Here is a 19,059-nt window from a genome sequence, read left to right as displayed (position 1 = left end):
TACACACACACTAACAAAGTCAACACAACACAACGCAGGAAAGCAGAGCATCTAAATAAATTTTCATAACAGGCTGACTTCTCATGATAATTCGCAAAATCCTCATCATTCACAATTGGAACAATGAATATTGTTACAATGTAGTACCTTTTCCAGGAATAGTGATAATAAATGAATGAAAATTTTATCACTATGAAATTCTTGTTCAATTTATTGTGAATTTTATTGGAAGTTATTATTGGTATTATTATTGTACATTATTAGTACTTTCTTGCTATAGGTTCAACCAAATTCTTCATAGAGATAGAATTCTTCATTAATAACATTAAAAGTGCTCACAGAGTTTTTATTTTCGACTATTTTAGAGTTCCCGCGAACTATTTTACTAATTCGAGGGCGCTGAATCCGAATCTGAAATCAAAACTTTGCTATCTCGATTTTTAGGCGATTTCGATTTTTGTTAACTACACGCGCCCGGCCGGGTGAGACTACACACTCACGGATTTCGCCCGAGCCGAGCCAAGCCGAGCCGCGACAGTAGTTCTGGACGGATTTGGCCTGGCTCGGCTCGCAATAAAATCGCCTACACACTCACAGATTTATCCTGAGCCGAGCCAAGACAGGCCAAATCCGTAGGTGTGTAGGGCCCTTAACGTTTAGATAGGCACCAATCAATATAAATGGAATTATTTTCATCAACAAATTCTGGTAACTGGTTCAAAAATTCTGAATAGTTAGACCAGCTAGTAAAATTATCCCGATTGACTCCTGTTATTAATTTCTAGATAACCAGAGCATGGCCTTGCTAAGAACGTTCTTGAGAATCTTTTATAAAAACGGATGATATTTTTGTGTGAATTAAAACTATATTGTTTGTTACAGAAAATACAATTTTGATTGTGAAAATGAAACACTTCTTGGGTGCACATATTGGAACTATTCTAAAATGAAACGTGATGATTTACAACTTGTTTTATTAGGTACTGATTTATTCATCCAATACTACACATAATAATTTGATAATAGTACACAAATCGTAAACTTTTTGGAAAAGGTAGTTCACAACTGGCTCAGCACAAAACTGTTCTTTCAAGTACCAGTATCATAAAGTTCTTCTTATGTTTCTTGTAGTGCATAGAACAAGTTGATAATTACAGTAGTTTGATAATATCATAGTTCTATCGTAATAAGTTCACTCGCAGTATGGTAAGTTTAATAGTGTCATTGGTTTATAGTTCGTAGTTTGATACTAGGCACAAGCAGTATACATTACAATAGCAGAAGTTACAGACTCAATGGGAGTGTGCAATATGATGATGAGGACGCAAGTCTGGGTTCAAGAAGACCAAGATATTTACAAAAAGGAATGAATTTGAGGTAAACAACTGGAGTATTAAATTATGAATTGTTTATCATAAAGATATAGATTTATTTACAATACAGTAAGGTATAATATTTACATAATTTGAAACTCATCATCTGAAACACTATAGATTATTGCGACTGTTTGAAGGGAGTCTTCATTTCATTTACTTGAATAAAATTTAGATTCAAGTAAGGTTCTATAGTTCATAGTTCTAAAGTTTCACAAGACCGTTTGGAAGATAAATGCTACATTACTGAAGAATGTACTAATGAATAATGACATTACTGAAGAATGAATGATGAAGGTTTTATATAGCTTTAGAGCTTTGCAGGAACGTTTGCAATGTACATGTTTCATCCAAATGAGAACTTATTTTTTAGTTTCATCTAAATAGGAACATATTTTTATTCAAACTCCTAATTTGTTGTATTCTTGAATCGTAAAGCATATCTAACTTATTGATGTGATTCCAAATGTAGTAGGTGAAAGAAGTAAACGATAAAAAAAATTAAGCATGACTTATTGAATGTCAACTGCACAAAATTGGAAAGACTTTTTTTATCTCTCACTAGAAACCTAATCAGAATCTTTCAAACTCTTACTAAAACCTCTTCAAACTCTTATTGAAACCATTCAAGCCACTTTAAACTGTTACTGAATCCTTTAAACTCTCACTAGAACCCTTCAATCTGTTATCAAATCCCTTCAAACTCTCCCTAAAAACCATCAAATCCCTTCAAAAGCTTGAAACCCAGACTTGCTTGCGACTAACCTGTTGGTGGGGAGGGAGAACGGTGCTCTCAGCGGAAGAGTGTCTAGGGCATTTGGGGCGCATAGTCTGCGGGGGCAGTGATTGAGGGAGGAGGGACTCCCCGCCCCGCGCCACGCGCACCCCTCGCGCCGCCGCCGCGCGGCCCACGAGCTCTTCCCCTCCCCCTCCCGCGTCACCTACGCCCATCTGGCATGCCGATGTTCGAAGTGGTCTTCTCCAGGTAGGCCAGGGGCCCTTGCAGGGGACCTGCAAAAAGACTCAATTAACACAATGTTGTTCATCAAAAATTAAATAGATAATTATAACCTTGGAAAAACTTTGTCCTTGTAAAAACTAACTTCAAAAAGTATGTCCTTGTAAATTCGATAAGGCAATCCTGTGGTTGAAAAATCAAATATCGATAATTTATGTCCTTGAAAAAACTAATAATATACGAATTCATAGACGTCTGTTTATAAGATATTTGTGATGCATTATAATAAGGAGAAAGGCGGGGATAAAGGGGGGCATCGGGTCGATCGACGCCCCCCCCCCCACTTTCCGAGTGGAGTTTGAAAAATCTACAGTTACTCAAGTCCAGTCAATATAGACATGAAAAAGGGGATGTGCTTTTATATTGTAGTTCTGATTTTCCAATATATTGTTTGGATGCGTAAAATAAGTCCAGAAACAATTTTTCCTAAATAATGATACATGATGGCCCAAAAACCTCTTATTTTCCAGTTTTCAGTTATTTCCGCCAAGTCCTGTAATAGGAATGAAAAATTCGTTTCCGCCTTTTTTGTAGATCATGAGATTCTCAATAAAGAATTCTCCGTTGTCATCACATCAAGGTTTCACACCATGGTTCATTAGATCATGTTCTACGAGAATCACCCGTCAGATGCTCTTAATTTAGTGGAGAGGCATGTATAAGGATACCTCAAGGATCAACTTTTCAAACACTCATAACTCAATGATCGGATCCCATTGTACAACAGCTCATTCTTCTCGTCTCGTCAAGACGGTTCAAGTCGAATTTGATTGAAACATATAAGATCCATCCCTGAGTGTAGTTTAACCAGTATTTCAATACACAAAGAAATGACCAATATTTCAGAGTTATGTATCTCGGTAAACCATCATTATAAAAAAATACATGATCTTGAATTTTGGAATTGAATTTTTTTCTTCTCTAAGTTTCTGTAAAAAAATCAAGAAATCGATGATACTTTCCACATATTAACGGTCTAGGAAGTGCTATGATAGGAAACAGTGATTCAAAATGAATTCAAGGCAATTGTGCTCGTAGAGGATGGAATTGTCTACAATTTGGAATCAATCACGAGTTTCTATGATGTATCAGACTCTTGATTAACAGAAAAATCGCGAGAAAATGAGAAACTGAAGTCGCCATTTTTAAAATCAGCTGTAACTTTCTAATGATACTGGAATCGAAAGTATTCTTCATTGTAGTGGGAACAGAAAATATACTTTTCCACATCCACATTTTGAAATTTGATCCGTAGTATTTCACAAGATACTCAGCTTTGAATATGGAAATTGGACATTTTTTGTTAATTGAAATACTGGTTAAAGTACACTCAAGGATGAATTTTCTATTTTCTAATCGAATTTCACTTATGATGCATGATTTTGAACCGCCTTGACGTGCCGAGAAGAATGAGATCGGAAAAAGTTTATTCTTGAGGTGTCCTTATGCGCGCCTCTCTACTAAATTAAGAGCATCTAACGGGTGATTCTCATAGGACATGATCTAATGAACTTCATGGTGCGAAATCTGAATGTGATGACAATAGAGATGCTGATGATGATTGAAGCTGAAACTTGGGTGTTTTCCAAAATACAAGGATCATTTTACAGGATTTGGCGAGAAACTAAAAACTTGAAAATGAACCGGAAATACGATGTTTTGGGCCACTCTCTATCTACTTAACAAACAAATTGAATTTTCCATGAAATACTTGGTTCTGGACTTCTCCAATGTATCCAAACAATATATTAAAAAATCAGAACTACAATATAAAATGCTAGCACCAATGTATATAGTGACTGGACTACTACTGTAGTTGCAGAAATAAGTATCGTTACCTTGGCATTTAAATGAACAAATTCAAAAATCGAATCAATTTCAACAAATAAAGCTCTCAAATGCTGTTTTCAATTACAAACTTAGGGGGAAGTCGAACGGGGGGGTCCCCTGGACGACCACCCCAATTGCCCCCCCCCCCGTCAGGGTCCTGGATCCGCACCTGTAAGGAGATTGACATAATCCAATACTGCAAACCATATTTTGGAGGTTTAAAAAAATGTTCAATACTAGTTGAGTTATTGTATTATGACAATTTGGTAAGCGAATGTAATTTTAATAATTTCGTAGCTTATTTAATTTATCATAGCGGCCATTTTCAAATTCAATTCATCAATTCCACACACGATACAGGAAAACAAAACTAAGCTGTAAGAGTATCACATCATAAATACCCAAAGATTCTTTCCAACTATCAAAATAATCATTAATATCTGATGATTGATATCGTACATCATTCCAAAAATATTTTACAATATTGAACAATGAACCTATTCTTCCCCCCCCCTTGCTCCAGGAAAAATTAGAAGAATTGATTGGGCATAACTTCCATGTCACCATCATTCGTGTTTTCGGATGGACACGTTGTAATGTCGCTACCGGCTGGAATATAACAGTCGAGAGGCTAGAATAGTTCAGCCAAGATGAGACTTCACATAAAAAAAAACAGCCATGGGGATGCAATATTTTTAGCAGTAATTTTTAGTAATAGTGGGTAACTATGTGAATGTTTCTAGCCTGTTATTCAAGGTTTGAAAAGAAATTATTCAGATATTGATGAACATAAGTACTAACAGCTTCTAGGCCCGGTTGCACGTATTCCCATTGAATTAAACAGCGATTGAATGAGGTTATTGCATTGTTGGTCGAATCATTCTTGAAGTAATTCAAGAACATCGAATACTAGACTGGTAAATTAATTCGTGTAGCAGTGGTTGCGTTGGATGATTCGACCACGATGATTATATGTAAAAGATGTACTTATCTCCGGGACTTGGTTTTGTAACCTCTCCAGTAGAGAAGAGTAAAACTACAAATATATCAAATTATTTTCTACCACCTGGCCCTATAGTTTTTTGCATCATTAGGTACCTTCTTTTATCCCATCCTATCATAACTACCTTCTCTTTACTTTTCATAATATGTTGAAACATGTTGTTAATAAAGGTTTTCAAAAACGGTTCATAGTCTTTATTTAATATACTACTGACTATTAATATTATACTTTACTACGGTATTATTGTACATCTTTCATATTGAATTCAGTTACTTTATTTTCATTATATAACTGTACATTTCTTCTATTAAAATTCACCTTATTTTATTTTTATAATTAGCTGCATATTTCTTTTATTGTTATATTTATTATCTTCTTTTTATTGAAAATTGTATTGTTAGAGGCAAAATGGGCAACAACCCATCGTCTTCATTAATAAATAAAAAAATAGTTGGAAAAATAAGACGTTGATGTTGTCAATACCACTATATTTGTTAAAAATCAAACATCCATGAGATGTGCCATTACAGCAATTTGAATTTAATAAGAACAAATATAATTGTATTGACAACATCAACGTCTTCTTATTTCAATTATGAAGAAATATCACAACATCTCTTACCATACAATCAAATTATATAGATAAATAGTTGGAAAACCTTTCAATCGTCATCCTATTTTTGCACAACAGTTCTTGATTAGTAAATTATGATTGCATGTTTTTTTATTCGCATGCATACATTTGTATATTTGTATTCTAAAGCTGCGCACAGATATACGCGCCTCCAACCCGCTCCGCGCACGCACCGCAATCGCTCCGCCCCCGCACTTCACTCGCACCGATCATGAACGTTACGGGAGATGTTAGCTGTTCTCGCGTTCCACTCTTGCTCCCCGGTCGATCATCAATCGCTCTGCTCGAGTGATGTTCGGTTGCGGAGCAGAGCGAAAGTCTGTACGCAGCTTTATATTGCATCTTGTGTGTGTATGTGGATGAGGAATGAATCCAATTTCCGATTATTGATAAGAGTGTGCTTACCTTGCAACATACCCCCCGGTCCCCCTGGCCCACCCGGACCTCCCCCTCCCCTCCCCGCAGCCGCCTGCTGCTGCATGAACATCTGCTGCTGTTGCTGCTGCTGCTGACTCGACATCCCCATCGGCCCACCCCCCATGCCTGGTGGCACCTGAAGTCACACAATGCGAGGTTAGCTTTTTTGCCGCCAATATAAAATTAGCATAAGATCAGTTTATGTATTGCTACTTGAAACGTAGGAATTGTATAATAGAATGAGATTAAAAAATAACCTGTAGAGGAATTAAATTGAATGTACTGCCATATACGATATACAAATTATAAGATAAATAATGAATAAATAATCATAAGACTGATTAAACCAGTTGTTTAAACTTCAGGGCGATTATACCAATAATCTGGATATTCTGCTTGATATTCAACTAGAACTTTTTATTGGATCAGCAGAAAGACGATTAGTCGTTATGGGTAGTATTGACTTAAGTATTGTGAACTGTCAACGATCCAAATCATTTATTAACGATTCTAGTCATTTATTAGTTAAACAAGTTCTTCTTATGTTGATGCCCAAATGCGTTGTAGGCTTTTGCGTAATTAATTATACAGATGATGACAAAATAGTGTACCTACAGCTTTAGATGGTATAGTATTAATGATTACAGTCATTTATTAGTTGAGCAAGTTTTGCTAGTTTTGGTTTTTGCTGAAGTAGATGCCAAAATGCGCCCTACGCTCTTGCTTGGCTAACCGTACAAATGATGAACCTACAGCTTTAGATCGGTTCCAAATCACCAAGAGATTTTAAAACTCATAAAAATAATATTTGGATAATAAAGTTACAGTCAACTAGTAAGATAGAATAGAATCTGACTTTTTCGAAGTGTTTCTTGTTTGCGTTGAGTTGCCAGCCTGCTTGGAGAGAGTAACATGATCATATCGGTTACTGGATGATCATGAAAGTCTTGTACCTTGTGAATTCAAATTCAAATTCTTTATTCTGCCTGACATTTTTTACAATGTATAAGCTCGTCAAAATAAAAATAAAATACAGTGTACATAATAAGATAGATAACACAATATCAAGAATAGAAATATTTCAGAGTATGTATATACAAGTAGGCTAACAGGGAGATTGACAAGAATAGTAACAGCATTCACATAGATGACACACCTTACAGTACACAACTTAGTCCAAAATGAGGAGCAGCCCCTATATTGAACATTCAAAGTATTCAGTCAATGAATAATATCCTCTCTCCATCAATTTATTCTTCACAACTTTCTTGAATTTCATTTTTTGCAGCTCTTTAACAGCTGAGGAAAGACTGTTGTAAATTTTTATCTGCTGAAATAGGTGGCTGTCCCTTGTTTAAGAAAGCCTTAACTGTGGGATTGAAATATCATCTCTATGCCGGGTTGTGTATTCATGATTGTTTCCCTGACATGAGTAAGATTCTAAATTGGTTTTGACATGCAGCAAGCTACTCATTATGAAAATTGAAGGGAATGTCAATATCCTCAGTCTTCGAAAGCTTTCTCTGCATGACTCTCTGTTTCTCAAGTTGTCTAACACTCTCAGTGCCTTTTTTACTTTCCTTGCCCTATTACCATAGGTAAGGGAAAGTATTGCTTTCCAAAAAAATTAAGGTTCCCCAATTTCAAGTTTTCTATACGTTTCAAGGTCCCCTGAGTCCAAAAACATGAATTTTGGGTTTTGGTGTGTGTGTGTGTGTGTGTGTGTGTGTGTGGTGTGTGTGTGTGTGTGTGTGTGTGTGTGTGTGTATGTGAACACGATAACTCCATTCCTAATCAACCGATTGGCTTGAAATTTTAAACTTAAGGTCCTTATACCATGAGGATCCGACAATAAGAAATCCAATAAAATTGGCGGAAAAAATTACGGTTAATTACTAAAAAACCATGTTTTTCACGGGTTTCTCGAAAACGGCTTTAACGATTTTCTTCAAATTTATACCATGAATAGCTATTTATAAGCCCTATCAACTGACATGAGTCTCATTTCTGGGAAATTGCAGGAGCTCCGTAATATTCTTGAGAAAAATGGCGGATAATTACTAAAAAAAACAATGTTTTTACGATTTTCTCAAAAATGACTTGATCTATTTTTTTCAAATTCATATCCTGTATAGTTATTTATCAGCTCTATCAACTGGCATGAGTCTCCTTTCTGGGAAACTAATGAGGGGGTCCACCCCATCCTTGAGAAATGGACTTTGTAACCTCCTTCTCGTGCATGAGATAGGTAGGTAGAGCAGTTCATAAAAATCTGGTGTGGCGCACTCACACAACTTTCCTTGCCGTTATGAAAATTGATCACCTGACGCTAGTGTGCACGCGCATCTCAAGTCTACTTATAAACAAAGATCTGAGCCAGCTGGTGACAGGACAATAACGCTGGAGACATACGAGGTCTGCTATCTCTTCATAGTGAATCATTTAATAGAATCAACAGTTGCCAACAGTTTGCAATTGAAATAATAACATTTTATCAAATTTCGTGCTTATTTTCAATTCTAGGTGAAAATGTTACTGAACATTAATTGTAGAGATTTTCATGCTTAATCTTTTCCACTCAAAAATTTTTGTTTAAATTTTATCTGAAGCCTGATAATTGGGAATCTAAAATCGAACTTTGCATAGATGGGGCGGAGCTCCTGAAATTTTTACAGGTATGAGACTTGTGGCATTTGATATAGCTTATCAATTACTATTTTTGGTATAAATTTAATCGAAATCGTTGGAGCCGTTTTTGAGAAAATCGCGAAAACCCCTGTTTTTGACCACATTTTCGCCATTTGAGCCGACATCTTGAATTGCATTTGATAGAAACTGTTCGTGTCAGATCCTTATATTGTAAGGACCTCAAGTTCCAAATTTCAAGTCATTCCGTTAATTGGGAGATGAGATATCGTGTACACAGACGCACATACACTCATACATACACACACACACACACCACACACACACACACACACACACCACACACACACACACACACCACACACACACACACACACACACACACACACACACACACACACACACACACATAGGCCTATACAGACCCAAAACCCAAAAACCACTTTTCTGGACTCAGGGGACCTTGAAACGTATAGAAATTTAGAAATTGGGGTACCTTAATTTTTTTCGGAAAGCAATACTTTCCTTACCTATGGTAATAGGGCAAGGAAAGTAAAAAGAACTCATAGTCGAGATATTTCATCTGTAGAACAGCTGTTTTGACGACTTTTAGAAAAAAAATCATCGAATTTCAAAATTTGCACAAAGGAAAAAGTACTTTGAAAACAATTATATATACACATATACAGAAGTCTGATCGTAGTTTCAAATATGTTCCCGCCAATCGTCATTATGTTATTCCTCTAAATTATTCTCGTTTAAGAATGGGGCTTACAGTTCAATGAGCAAGGAAAGGTGTGTGAGTGTACCACACCAGATTTTTTGCCATATGAAAACTTTTGAAGCATGGCAAGAGTTACCCCATAGGCGAATACCATACGATATGAGGGAAAAAGTCCATAATATATGCAAGTACCAAAGAATCAGAGTTCAATGATAACGCAAGACTTCTAAGTGGACAGACAACACGAGAGAGTCTTTTACACACTCCTATGATGTGAGGCTCTCAACTCAAACTTCTCTCCAAAGTGGAACCCAACATTCTGACCTGATGCTTAATATCATTGTCTACTGGAATATTCCTTAAAAAGGAGCAGATACATTCAGTTTTGCTATTTATGATTAGATTATTGGAATCGAACCATGATTTAGCAGAGGCAAGGGCCTTGAATTATGTATCTAATGGTATAAATAACATGTCGCTTTTAAAACCATTCTCCAACATATTAGTTTGCATTTGCAACTTGAGCTTATTATTCAATAGGCTATTATGTTAATATTATTACGCTTAAATATAATGATTTCATTTGAATTATGCCTACCTGTTGTTGTATTTGTTGCTGCATCTGCTGTTGCATCTGCTGCTGCTGTTGCTGCTGCATCTGTTGCTGCATCTGCTGCTGCATCTGTTGCACCTGCTGCATCTGCTGCTGCTGCTGTTGCATCTGCTGCGCTTGCAACATGTTGGGCGGGGGCGGGGGCTGTTGCTGCAACATGTTGGGCGGTGGCTGTCCAGGTGCACCCAGGGGCGGCGCTGGCACACCGTTGGCCGGGACCACGCCTCCCGGAGTAGGCGGGGTGGGGCCTCCCCCCTGGGCGGGTGACTTGGCCCAGCCCTGCAGGTCGGACAGCAGACTCTGCCAGGATGCGATCTTGTCGTAGAGACGTTTCAACATCTCCTCTTTACGCATCAGTTCAGCGCGTAGGTCGCTGATGTCCTGCAAAAAAGAGAAAGGTTATAGGAGTAGGTTACAGATTATAGTAGTAAGTTATAGGCCTACTATTTTGACGAAATTGATGTAAATAAGATTAAAAATATGCTAAAGGTAGGCCAGAAGTGCAACAATGGGATGCATTCAGAAAGTGATTTTTTTTGTAAATCGTGACATAAGTAGTCCAGTCAAGGAAAGGTTATAGAGGGAAAAACTGGGAAGACAATTTTTGACCCCGCAGTTCTGTTTAGAGTAGTAAGGAGGTGAACATATCAAAAGTTCCCACCCCTAGCCCCTGTGCTAAGGGGGTGGGGGTGGTTTAAAGGTACCATTTTTTTGGTTTCTCGCATAAAACTCAAAAACTATGTATCCTAGGGTCTTGACTGTCATGTAACAAATTAAAGCTTACATAATTACATACAATATTCATTTCTCAACTTTTTCTAAATCTCCTCTAGTTTTCGAGATATCCGCCCTTGAAGGTGTGACATTTTTGAAAAAAAAAACACGTTTGCCACCAATTTTTTTCAATTTTTACTCTTATAACTTTTTAAAAATCGATGGGAAAAATCCATATTGATCATGAGCTTATAGAGCATTTTATTCTCTTCAATTTGATGTATAATTTCACTTTTTTACGAACTTCCCTACACCTATTTTGCAGCAGCTTTAGTGTTGAGTGTGAAATCTCCATTTTTGCAACAATAGACCAATTGACTAAGTAATTTAAAAGGAATGTTTTAAATAAAATTTTTGACTTTGCAGCTTTGTTGAGACTAGTTAAGAGGAGAACATATCAAAAGTCCCCATTCCTAACTCATGTGCTAAGGGGATGAGGGTGGTTTAGAAGTTGCATTTTTTAGCGTTTTGCTTCCACGTTCATATCTTAAGAGCAATGCGTTCAACCGACAAAACTGACACATCAAAAATTAAGATAAAAATGACGGATATCTCGAAAACTAGAGGAGATATAGAAAAAGTTGTAATATGAATATTGTAGGTAATTATGTAAGCTTTAATTTGTTATAGTCCTTAGGATGCATAGTTTTTGAGTTTTATGCGAGAAACCAAAAAATGGTACCTATAAACCTCCCCCACCCCCTTAGCACAGTGGGTAGGGGTGGGGACTTTTGATATGTTTACCTCCTTACTATCCTAAACAGAGCTGCGGGGTCAAAAATTGTCATCCCAACTTTTCCCTTTTTTTAAGCATTCATTGCCTGGACTATAGGACTTTGAAATAAGGAATACTTATGCTAATTTGGCAGTAAAGTGTCTCAAACTTAGAATTTTATAATGTAAGATATAAAGTTAATAGCTTAAATGTGTTTTTTTTTTAATTCCATGCAATGATTGACACAAAAAGTACATTGTGCATCAATGAAGAGCTAATGTAATATTACATACAAAATATGATATTCATGTACTGAAATGGTTTCAATAATGAACCTGGGTTTCACTTAAGGCTGTTCAATATAATTTTTTGTTATTTAAATTGTATAATCTTTTTCAATAAAATTGTTAAGATAAGAGTGAGAAAAAGTGGCAACTGAAATTTTCAAGTGGTATAATAAGCGGCCGAGTTATGGGTTGTTCGAAGTGCTAACTCCATTTTCTTTCCAGATCATAAACGGTTTCGAATTTTCCATTGGAGTTTTTTTTAATACATTCAGTAAATCATTGGCTTTGTTCTAACATGCGTTTTTTTCGCGATGAATGCCAAAATAAACAAGTTATCGAATTTACAAAAAAATGTTACTTTTTTATTTACGAATGATATATGGAGAATAAAGGTTTTAGTTTGGGAAGATACATTTTTTGAATTTTTAAGAGAAGTTCTGTTAATATGGTCCAAACCGTTTATGATCTGGAAAGAGAACGGAATCTGGAAAGTTAGCACTACTTCAACAACCCATAACTCGCATATTAGACCACTTAAAAATTTCAGTTGCCACTTTTTCTCACTCTTATAATGATCTTAACAGTTATATTGAAAAAAGATTATCGAATTTGAATATAAAAAAGTGTATCGACCAGTCTTAAGACAGTATCATCGTTAGATGTAACTTGTAGGTTGAATTACATGAAGAACCCAATTTCTGTTCAAAAGACCACATATTGTTATTCTATTTCATTCTGGATCAATTTTACAAGACCTGAGAAAGCAGTATTAAATTATTATTGATTTAAGTACAGAACACCTTCACCTTCACAGCAAATTTGCATTGCGTCTTCATCTTTATGATTGCAAATAAGACAAGAAGGATAAAAATTCTAAACCATTACCTTCTCGTAAGACATTAATTACACCTTTCTTTGTCAGCGTGATCATAGTCCCAGGACTACTAATTGAATAAATTGAATGAACAAGCTATTAATGCCGGCGCCACACTCGGCCAGCCCAGAATCCACAAATATATTCCATCCATACTCTCGTCAACCACTCCAGCTTGCGGCAAGTAACTTGGCAAGAGTGTGTCCTAGGCATTAGCTACACCCCCCTTAGGGCCAGCCACAAACATTAAGTTTCACAAGATTTTCAAATTAACACTCCAAAACCGGAAACTTAGTATCAGGCGCTTCCGTAACAGGTTTGCAGTCAAAGACCGCCGTCTGTGTATTATTGCAGATCAGTTATTTCAGAAGACTGTTCGCCTGTTCTTTTGGGGTGTACAGTTTCATCTACAGGAATTCTGACTACCGAGAAAATTGAATTTTTCTCCGTCTGAAGCTAACGATTCTACCACATCATTGTAATTAGAAAGATTACCCTCATTTTGAACCAAGTTTACTACATTATAATGAAATTTCAAAATGTAAGCGAAATTCAAGTGTCACAAACCTCTTTCACAATCATTTCCGGCTTAAGCGCAGATAGCAGGAACCGTTTCTGAAGGAAGACAGCCTCCAGCTGACGTGCAAGGTCGATGAACCGAAGCAGAGTGTGGTCCACTTCCACCTTAATTTCATCTCTGTCTAGCGACGGCACCGCCTCTTCTTTCGTCAAAACGTTCAGACAAGACTGCAACAGAAACAATAAGATTCAATCTGTTGTCTAATTTGATGGAGTTCAACTCCTACTTCAAAGCCTCCTTATAAGTAGGCTATAAAATACGTAGTGACAACTCGATAGTGAAAGTTTATTTTTTAGTTTTGAAAAGCATCTGAGTGATAAACTGTCTAAAGCAAAATTAGGTTTTTATTTCATTTTAAATTTAGGTCATTAGGTAAATACTGTCATGCGCTAGGACAGACTTATGTGTTATGAAACTCAAATATTGGGTTGTAAACAGTACAATATTGAAAAACTGCAACGCTTCTTCATCAAAAAAGTATTTGCTCCACCCATAAATACGCTTAATTATATGCTCTTCATCGAAACACAACTAACTCCACCCTTTGAATACTGCCTCAGGTTGCATTTTAATTATATTTCACAAATCATGAAAATGGAAGATGAAAGGCTACCAAAAATTTTAGCTCAACAAGTAAAAAAAATAAATGCTATTGGTTCAAAGAGTGGAAAGTCGTTTGTAATAAAGTGAACTTAAATATGAATCTTTTATTGGAGAATGTGCTAACTTGGAGAGACTTGGAGAGATTTGAAATGGTGGTTGCTTCTTCCAGAGTTGAATCCATGACATCTGTAGTTGGAGTGTGTTTTTTAAGGGGTTAATATTGTGGTGTCATCTGCAAATAAGATTGATATTTTATCTTTCTGAAGTTTATTTGGGAAGTCGTTGATGTATACCAAGAATAATAGTGGTCTCAGGATAGATCCTTGAGGTACACCTCTGGTCACTGTTCGGAGAGAAGATTTATAAGTGGTGGTTGTATTATGGCTGTGGTGGTCAATTTTCATGTATTGCCTTTGCCTTCTATCTCTAAGATAATGTTCAATCCACTGTAGTGCCTTAGTGGGGTTTCACACCAAAGCTGGGCCGGGCCGAGCGGAATCCGCGTGCACGCTAACTATGCAGGATTTAGTCGGGAGCATTCAAAACAACGCCGGGCCGAGCTGAGTGGTGCTGGGCCGAGCCGAGCGGATTTGTGCAGTCGGCTTGACACCCAACTCAAGCGTTTTCGGTACAAGAGGATTCTGCCTTCTGTCAGTTTAGTTTGATCTTCCCACGTGATCTTCCATAGTGAGTTCTTACTACAAGGCTGGAAAACCTACTGAGTGAATCGACTTCAGTGCGAACGCAGACAGATTCCGCTCGGCTCGGCCCGGCCCGGCTTTGGTGTAAATTGGGCCTTACCCTCTATTCTCAGTTGTTTTAGTTTATTTTTAGGGTTTTCTAATCCAGGGTGTCAAATGCCTTTCGTAGTTCAATAAAGAGTCCTGAAACTGTTTCTTGGTTCTTCCTATTCTAAAAATATCAATCTCACCTCAAAGCACAGATTTCAATTTTCATTCTACATCTTTCCGAATTAATTTTCAAATTTCATTCATGGGACATAAATACATACCATATGTTCATATAGAACGATAATCTAGAGAGACTACCTCTTCAAAACATATGGTTAAAATTGGCAACTAAATTAATAACCCATCCAATTTGTCAGGTTGGCATTAAGTTGAGGAAGGTTTCTAAACAAGATTTGAGTTCTGTCACTTTATTATGTTAGTACCAAGTTGAAGAACAGTTCTTATAAGTTACTTATATCTATACTATGATAAAGAAAAGAGCTGGCTTATACACGTACGAGATAGAAAAATTATGTTTGACGCATCATTACGTCCAAACTACTGGACTGAAATTAACTTGAGATTTTGTATATAGATTTTTAATCAACCGAGGATGGTGCTAGGCTTATTTCAAACTCTTCAAGATTTCATTACGTCAAGTTTTTAGTTTGTCAAGTTTTACAATAGACCCTTGCAGAGCACGGGTTACCTGCTAGTGGAATTAATAGGGAGGGAAAAATACCGTACGAACAAAAATCTATGTGTGTGTGTGTGTGGGGGGCTGAAAAATATGAATCAAATCTATATAAATTATGAATCATTTCCGCATAGAAAATGGAAATCGATTTCAAGAAATTGAGTTAACAGACGTTTCATTTCGAGAATAATACCAGTAATAAACCAAGTTCATGTATGTGTGATTATTTGACCTAAAAAACACACTCATCTAGCCAAACACTTGAACTACTCTTATCAAAGAAACTTCTTATCTCGCCTATTGTTATTTTAGAAAATATTTCCTGCATACTTTTACAAATCTGTCGTGGGTAGCCTATAGTTTCGATGAGTGAGTCATAAAGTTGAAGTTTCAAAATTGAAGAGAAAAGTGTGTGAACAAAATGGTCAACATTGGGGATAAAAATTATCAACTTTTTCGAAACTTGAAGAGAACATCATGGTACTACAGCGTGGAATATACAGGCAAGTCTCAAGGAACAGTAGCTAGGTCTATATGCTTATAAAACATGATCATGGTTCACCAATCAAAACTCATTACAAATATTCATAGCCATGGGAATAACAGCTTAGGTCCGGTTAAATTTTAACCGTGATTAAATTCACAAAAATCAATCAGAGGTTTTTTTGAAAAGACGGCTTCTCTTCAACCGGCACATAGTTTTACGGAAAATTTAATAAATGTAGGCTAAATTGAAAGTGATAAGAAAAATAGCCAGCGAATAATTTTGCAAAGTCTCAAATGTATGACAAAGCGGCTTACTGTGTGGCTACATCTACATGAGGGAAGTGATATTATTACTAAAGGCATATTCAATAGCCATACTCACTTTCACCCTTTTCATTATTTTATAACCTAAGCACTTGGCTAGAGTGTGGAAGCTTCATTAATAGGCTTAATGTTAAACCTGTTTAATAACAACTAGTTTAAGAAATTTGATCTTCATCACTATCAATATTCACAATAATTGAGGTTAATTTTTCTTTTTACATTAAAATCACCAACAATCAAAGCATGACTATTCATTACTTTGCCGTAATTTACAATTTAGAGAAAATCGTAAAAATAGAAATTGCAAGCAAGTACCTATTTCAGAATCAGCTATATTCTATAATACAATGTCAGTTTGAAGTATATTATTTTAAATTACCTGAAATGCTTCTTCAAATTCATCAACTAGGTTTCCGTTGCCATTCGTGGTAGTCGCCATTTTTTAAAAACTTAATTAACAAAACAATGTAGGAATATCACATTGTTGATTAAAACAATTATGGGTATTAGAAGTAAGCAAATACTAATTCTATAAGTATTTCAATAAATTAATTAATTATTATAAAAACACAGAATACAACACGATACATGAAACATTGAGGTTGGAGCATTCTTTTCTTTCAGTCAACTCAACGAATCAACGATGCAAATAACAGGATTGCCAACCAAACAACAATATTGACTTGAAGTTATCAAACATCAATGTTTTCAGTTCATTTGTTGATCATCTCAATTTAGATTGAATACATTTTCATTCATGATAACTCAAAAATTGAATTGAAATTTTTTGAAAAATGTTACTGAATATAGTGTGATTAAATTCAACCAGCTGACTCGTCAAGGCTTGTAGGTGCTGTCTGCTTTCAATGTTTACAGCCTGCGCACACCTATCAAACCCATCAGTTTATAAATAAAATCCATAATTTGATGTTGTGATTGTGTGATGTTAATTTTATTGAATTAAAAAATATATTTCCTTTATTCTGTGTTGAACTTATACTAGATTCATGATTGATCATCAGCGTAATGTTTTTAACGAACCAGAAATGTTTTAATGAATGCTGCCATGGATGTTGACAAAGATAAAAGCTCTTGTTTTGAGCACAGGTAAACAATCTTGATATTCAATTCAATTTTTCTAAAATTTATTTACAAGTATATGTTGCATCTTATAATTTCAATTCAGGCTTATATATGCAAAATCCAAATGTAATATAATTGAAATTGTAATGTGTGACGTTGAAATGACAGAAGGTTATCAAGTTCAATTTATCTGCTTGCTTTATTGTTTACAATCATCTTGTCTCTTACAATTTGTTAAATAATTTTATCATTTCTTTCTTCACAGAAGACATGATCCACATATCTCCAAAAGAAAGTGATAGCCATGGATTTGGGCCAAAAGTTAAGCCTGTAAAATTTCTGTCAAGTTTGTTCAAACGGAAAAAAGGAAGTCAAGAAGATGGACCCGTTGTTAAAGTAGAAGAAGCTTCATATCCAGATAGTTTAGCTCCCAGCATGGATAGGAATGTTAATATTTCAGGTAAATAAATCAATTTATTCACCAAATTTTAAATTATTTACCAAATAGGTAAGTTACTTTTAGTGTTACTAACTTACACAACAAAAACTACCTTGCAATATTCTTCCTTGAAAAAATAACTCTTTTTCTTAAAAATAAACTTTATTCATCGTACCTTATAGGTCGTCATAAGGAGAGACCATAATATGGAGTTTACGCTTGTCTGTGTGCATATAAGTAACGACTTTTTAATATCAAAGAAGACTTTAAAACACACAGAATCACTTACTGTGACACAGCCTCAAGAATAAATGTCATGGCCAACGGGTTAGCAACACTGTAATCGTAGGTCAGCTGCAGCAAGCTATGCATAACCCATCACATTTATAACTTATCTTGGACTTTCACTTGCTCTAAGATTACTTATATCACAAAGATGACTGAAACTTCTGCAATATTTCTTCATAGAAAAATGCATCTTTAAAAAAATGGCTGTAACTGTTATTATTCGGTTTAGTATTTTCAACTCTCTGAGTATAACTTTGAATACAATTGAGTTCTTGCTGCTCCAAGATCGAACTCGCACACGATACATTGTCTCTCAGTTCTCAGATCATACTATAGAAATATTGTTCTGTGAATCCTTTATAAGTTATGTTATTAACTCATTTTATTAAATTTTCAGGAGTTGCAAGAGTGCCTTCAACTTTGTCAGTAAGAGAGATATTATTGTCGCCATGTCCACTGTCCCCCGCCCCCTCAACTCCAGCGCGTAGCAGAGACATCGACTTGGATATGGAGACTCTGCGGATCTCCAGACATGATAACCCTTTCCTCAAGGTAAACAACTTAACATTTCGAATTTATTTGCTTCTTTTCTTCCATCACTGACGGAATATAAACTAGAATATTCTATTTGGCTTATTCTTAAAAGACTTGAAACTAGATAAGTTTAGTTGCTTTGTAAAGTCTCGATGTTTCAATTTTGTATTTTTAAATAAAAGCCTAAAGGGTTATTCTTAATGATGAGGTACTTATCTAAATGGAAAGAAAAAATTCCAAAGTCATAGTAACAATAATTTTACCTTAGGCCCCTTATCAGACTGGGCAGCCAGGACGCGCAAACAGCTCGGCAGCCAAATCACGTAGTTGGCCGGGCGGCAATCGCTCACTATTGGTTTAAGTCTCATTATGGCTCCCGGTGTGAT

At 35.9% G+C, this 19,059-nt stretch overlaps 2 protein-coding genes across 4 annotated transcripts in view; one reads left to right on the top strand and one right to left on the bottom strand.

Annotated features, from left to right (window-relative positions):
• Nucleotides 1-957: 957 nt before the first annotated feature.
• Nucleotides 958-16,976, bottom strand: LOC111050295 (mediator of RNA polymerase II transcription subunit 28). The gene is made up of 5 exons (XM_039425956.1): nucleotides 16,709-16,976; nucleotides 13,476-13,655; nucleotides 10,244-10,639; nucleotides 6,264-6,411; nucleotides 958-2,384 (listed from the first exon to the last, which is right to left on the bottom strand). The coding sequence occupies exons 1-5, from the start codon at nucleotides 16,766-16,768 to the stop codon at nucleotides 2,311-2,313; spliced, it is 858 nt and encodes a 285-aa protein (XP_039281890.1). The 5' UTR covers nucleotides 16,769-16,976; the 3' UTR covers nucleotides 958-2,310.
• Nucleotides 15,877-19,059, top strand: part of LOC111050305 — a 45,679-nt gene continuing 42,496 nt past the window's right edge. For all 3 annotated transcript variants that reach the window (XM_039425959.1, XM_039425957.1, XM_039425958.1), the window contains exons 1-3: nucleotides 15,877-16,022; nucleotides 17,678-17,872; nucleotides 18,537-18,691. In XM_039425959.1, the coding sequence (XP_039281893.1) occupies nucleotides 15,941-16,022; nucleotides 17,678-17,872; nucleotides 18,537-18,691 (432 nt within the window). In that variant the 5' untranslated portion in view covers nucleotides 15,877-15,940. The remainder of the gene's footprint in view (nucleotides 16,023-17,677; nucleotides 17,873-18,536; nucleotides 18,692-19,059) is intronic.

Source organism: Nilaparvata lugens, chromosome 4 (genome assembly GCF_014356525.2).
Source record: "Nilaparvata lugens isolate BPH chromosome 4, ASM1435652v1, whole genome shotgun sequence".
Classification (NCBI taxonomy): domain Eukaryota; kingdom Metazoa; phylum Arthropoda; class Insecta; order Hemiptera; family Delphacidae; genus Nilaparvata; species Nilaparvata lugens.
This window is presented reverse-complemented; position numbering and strand designations above follow the sequence as displayed.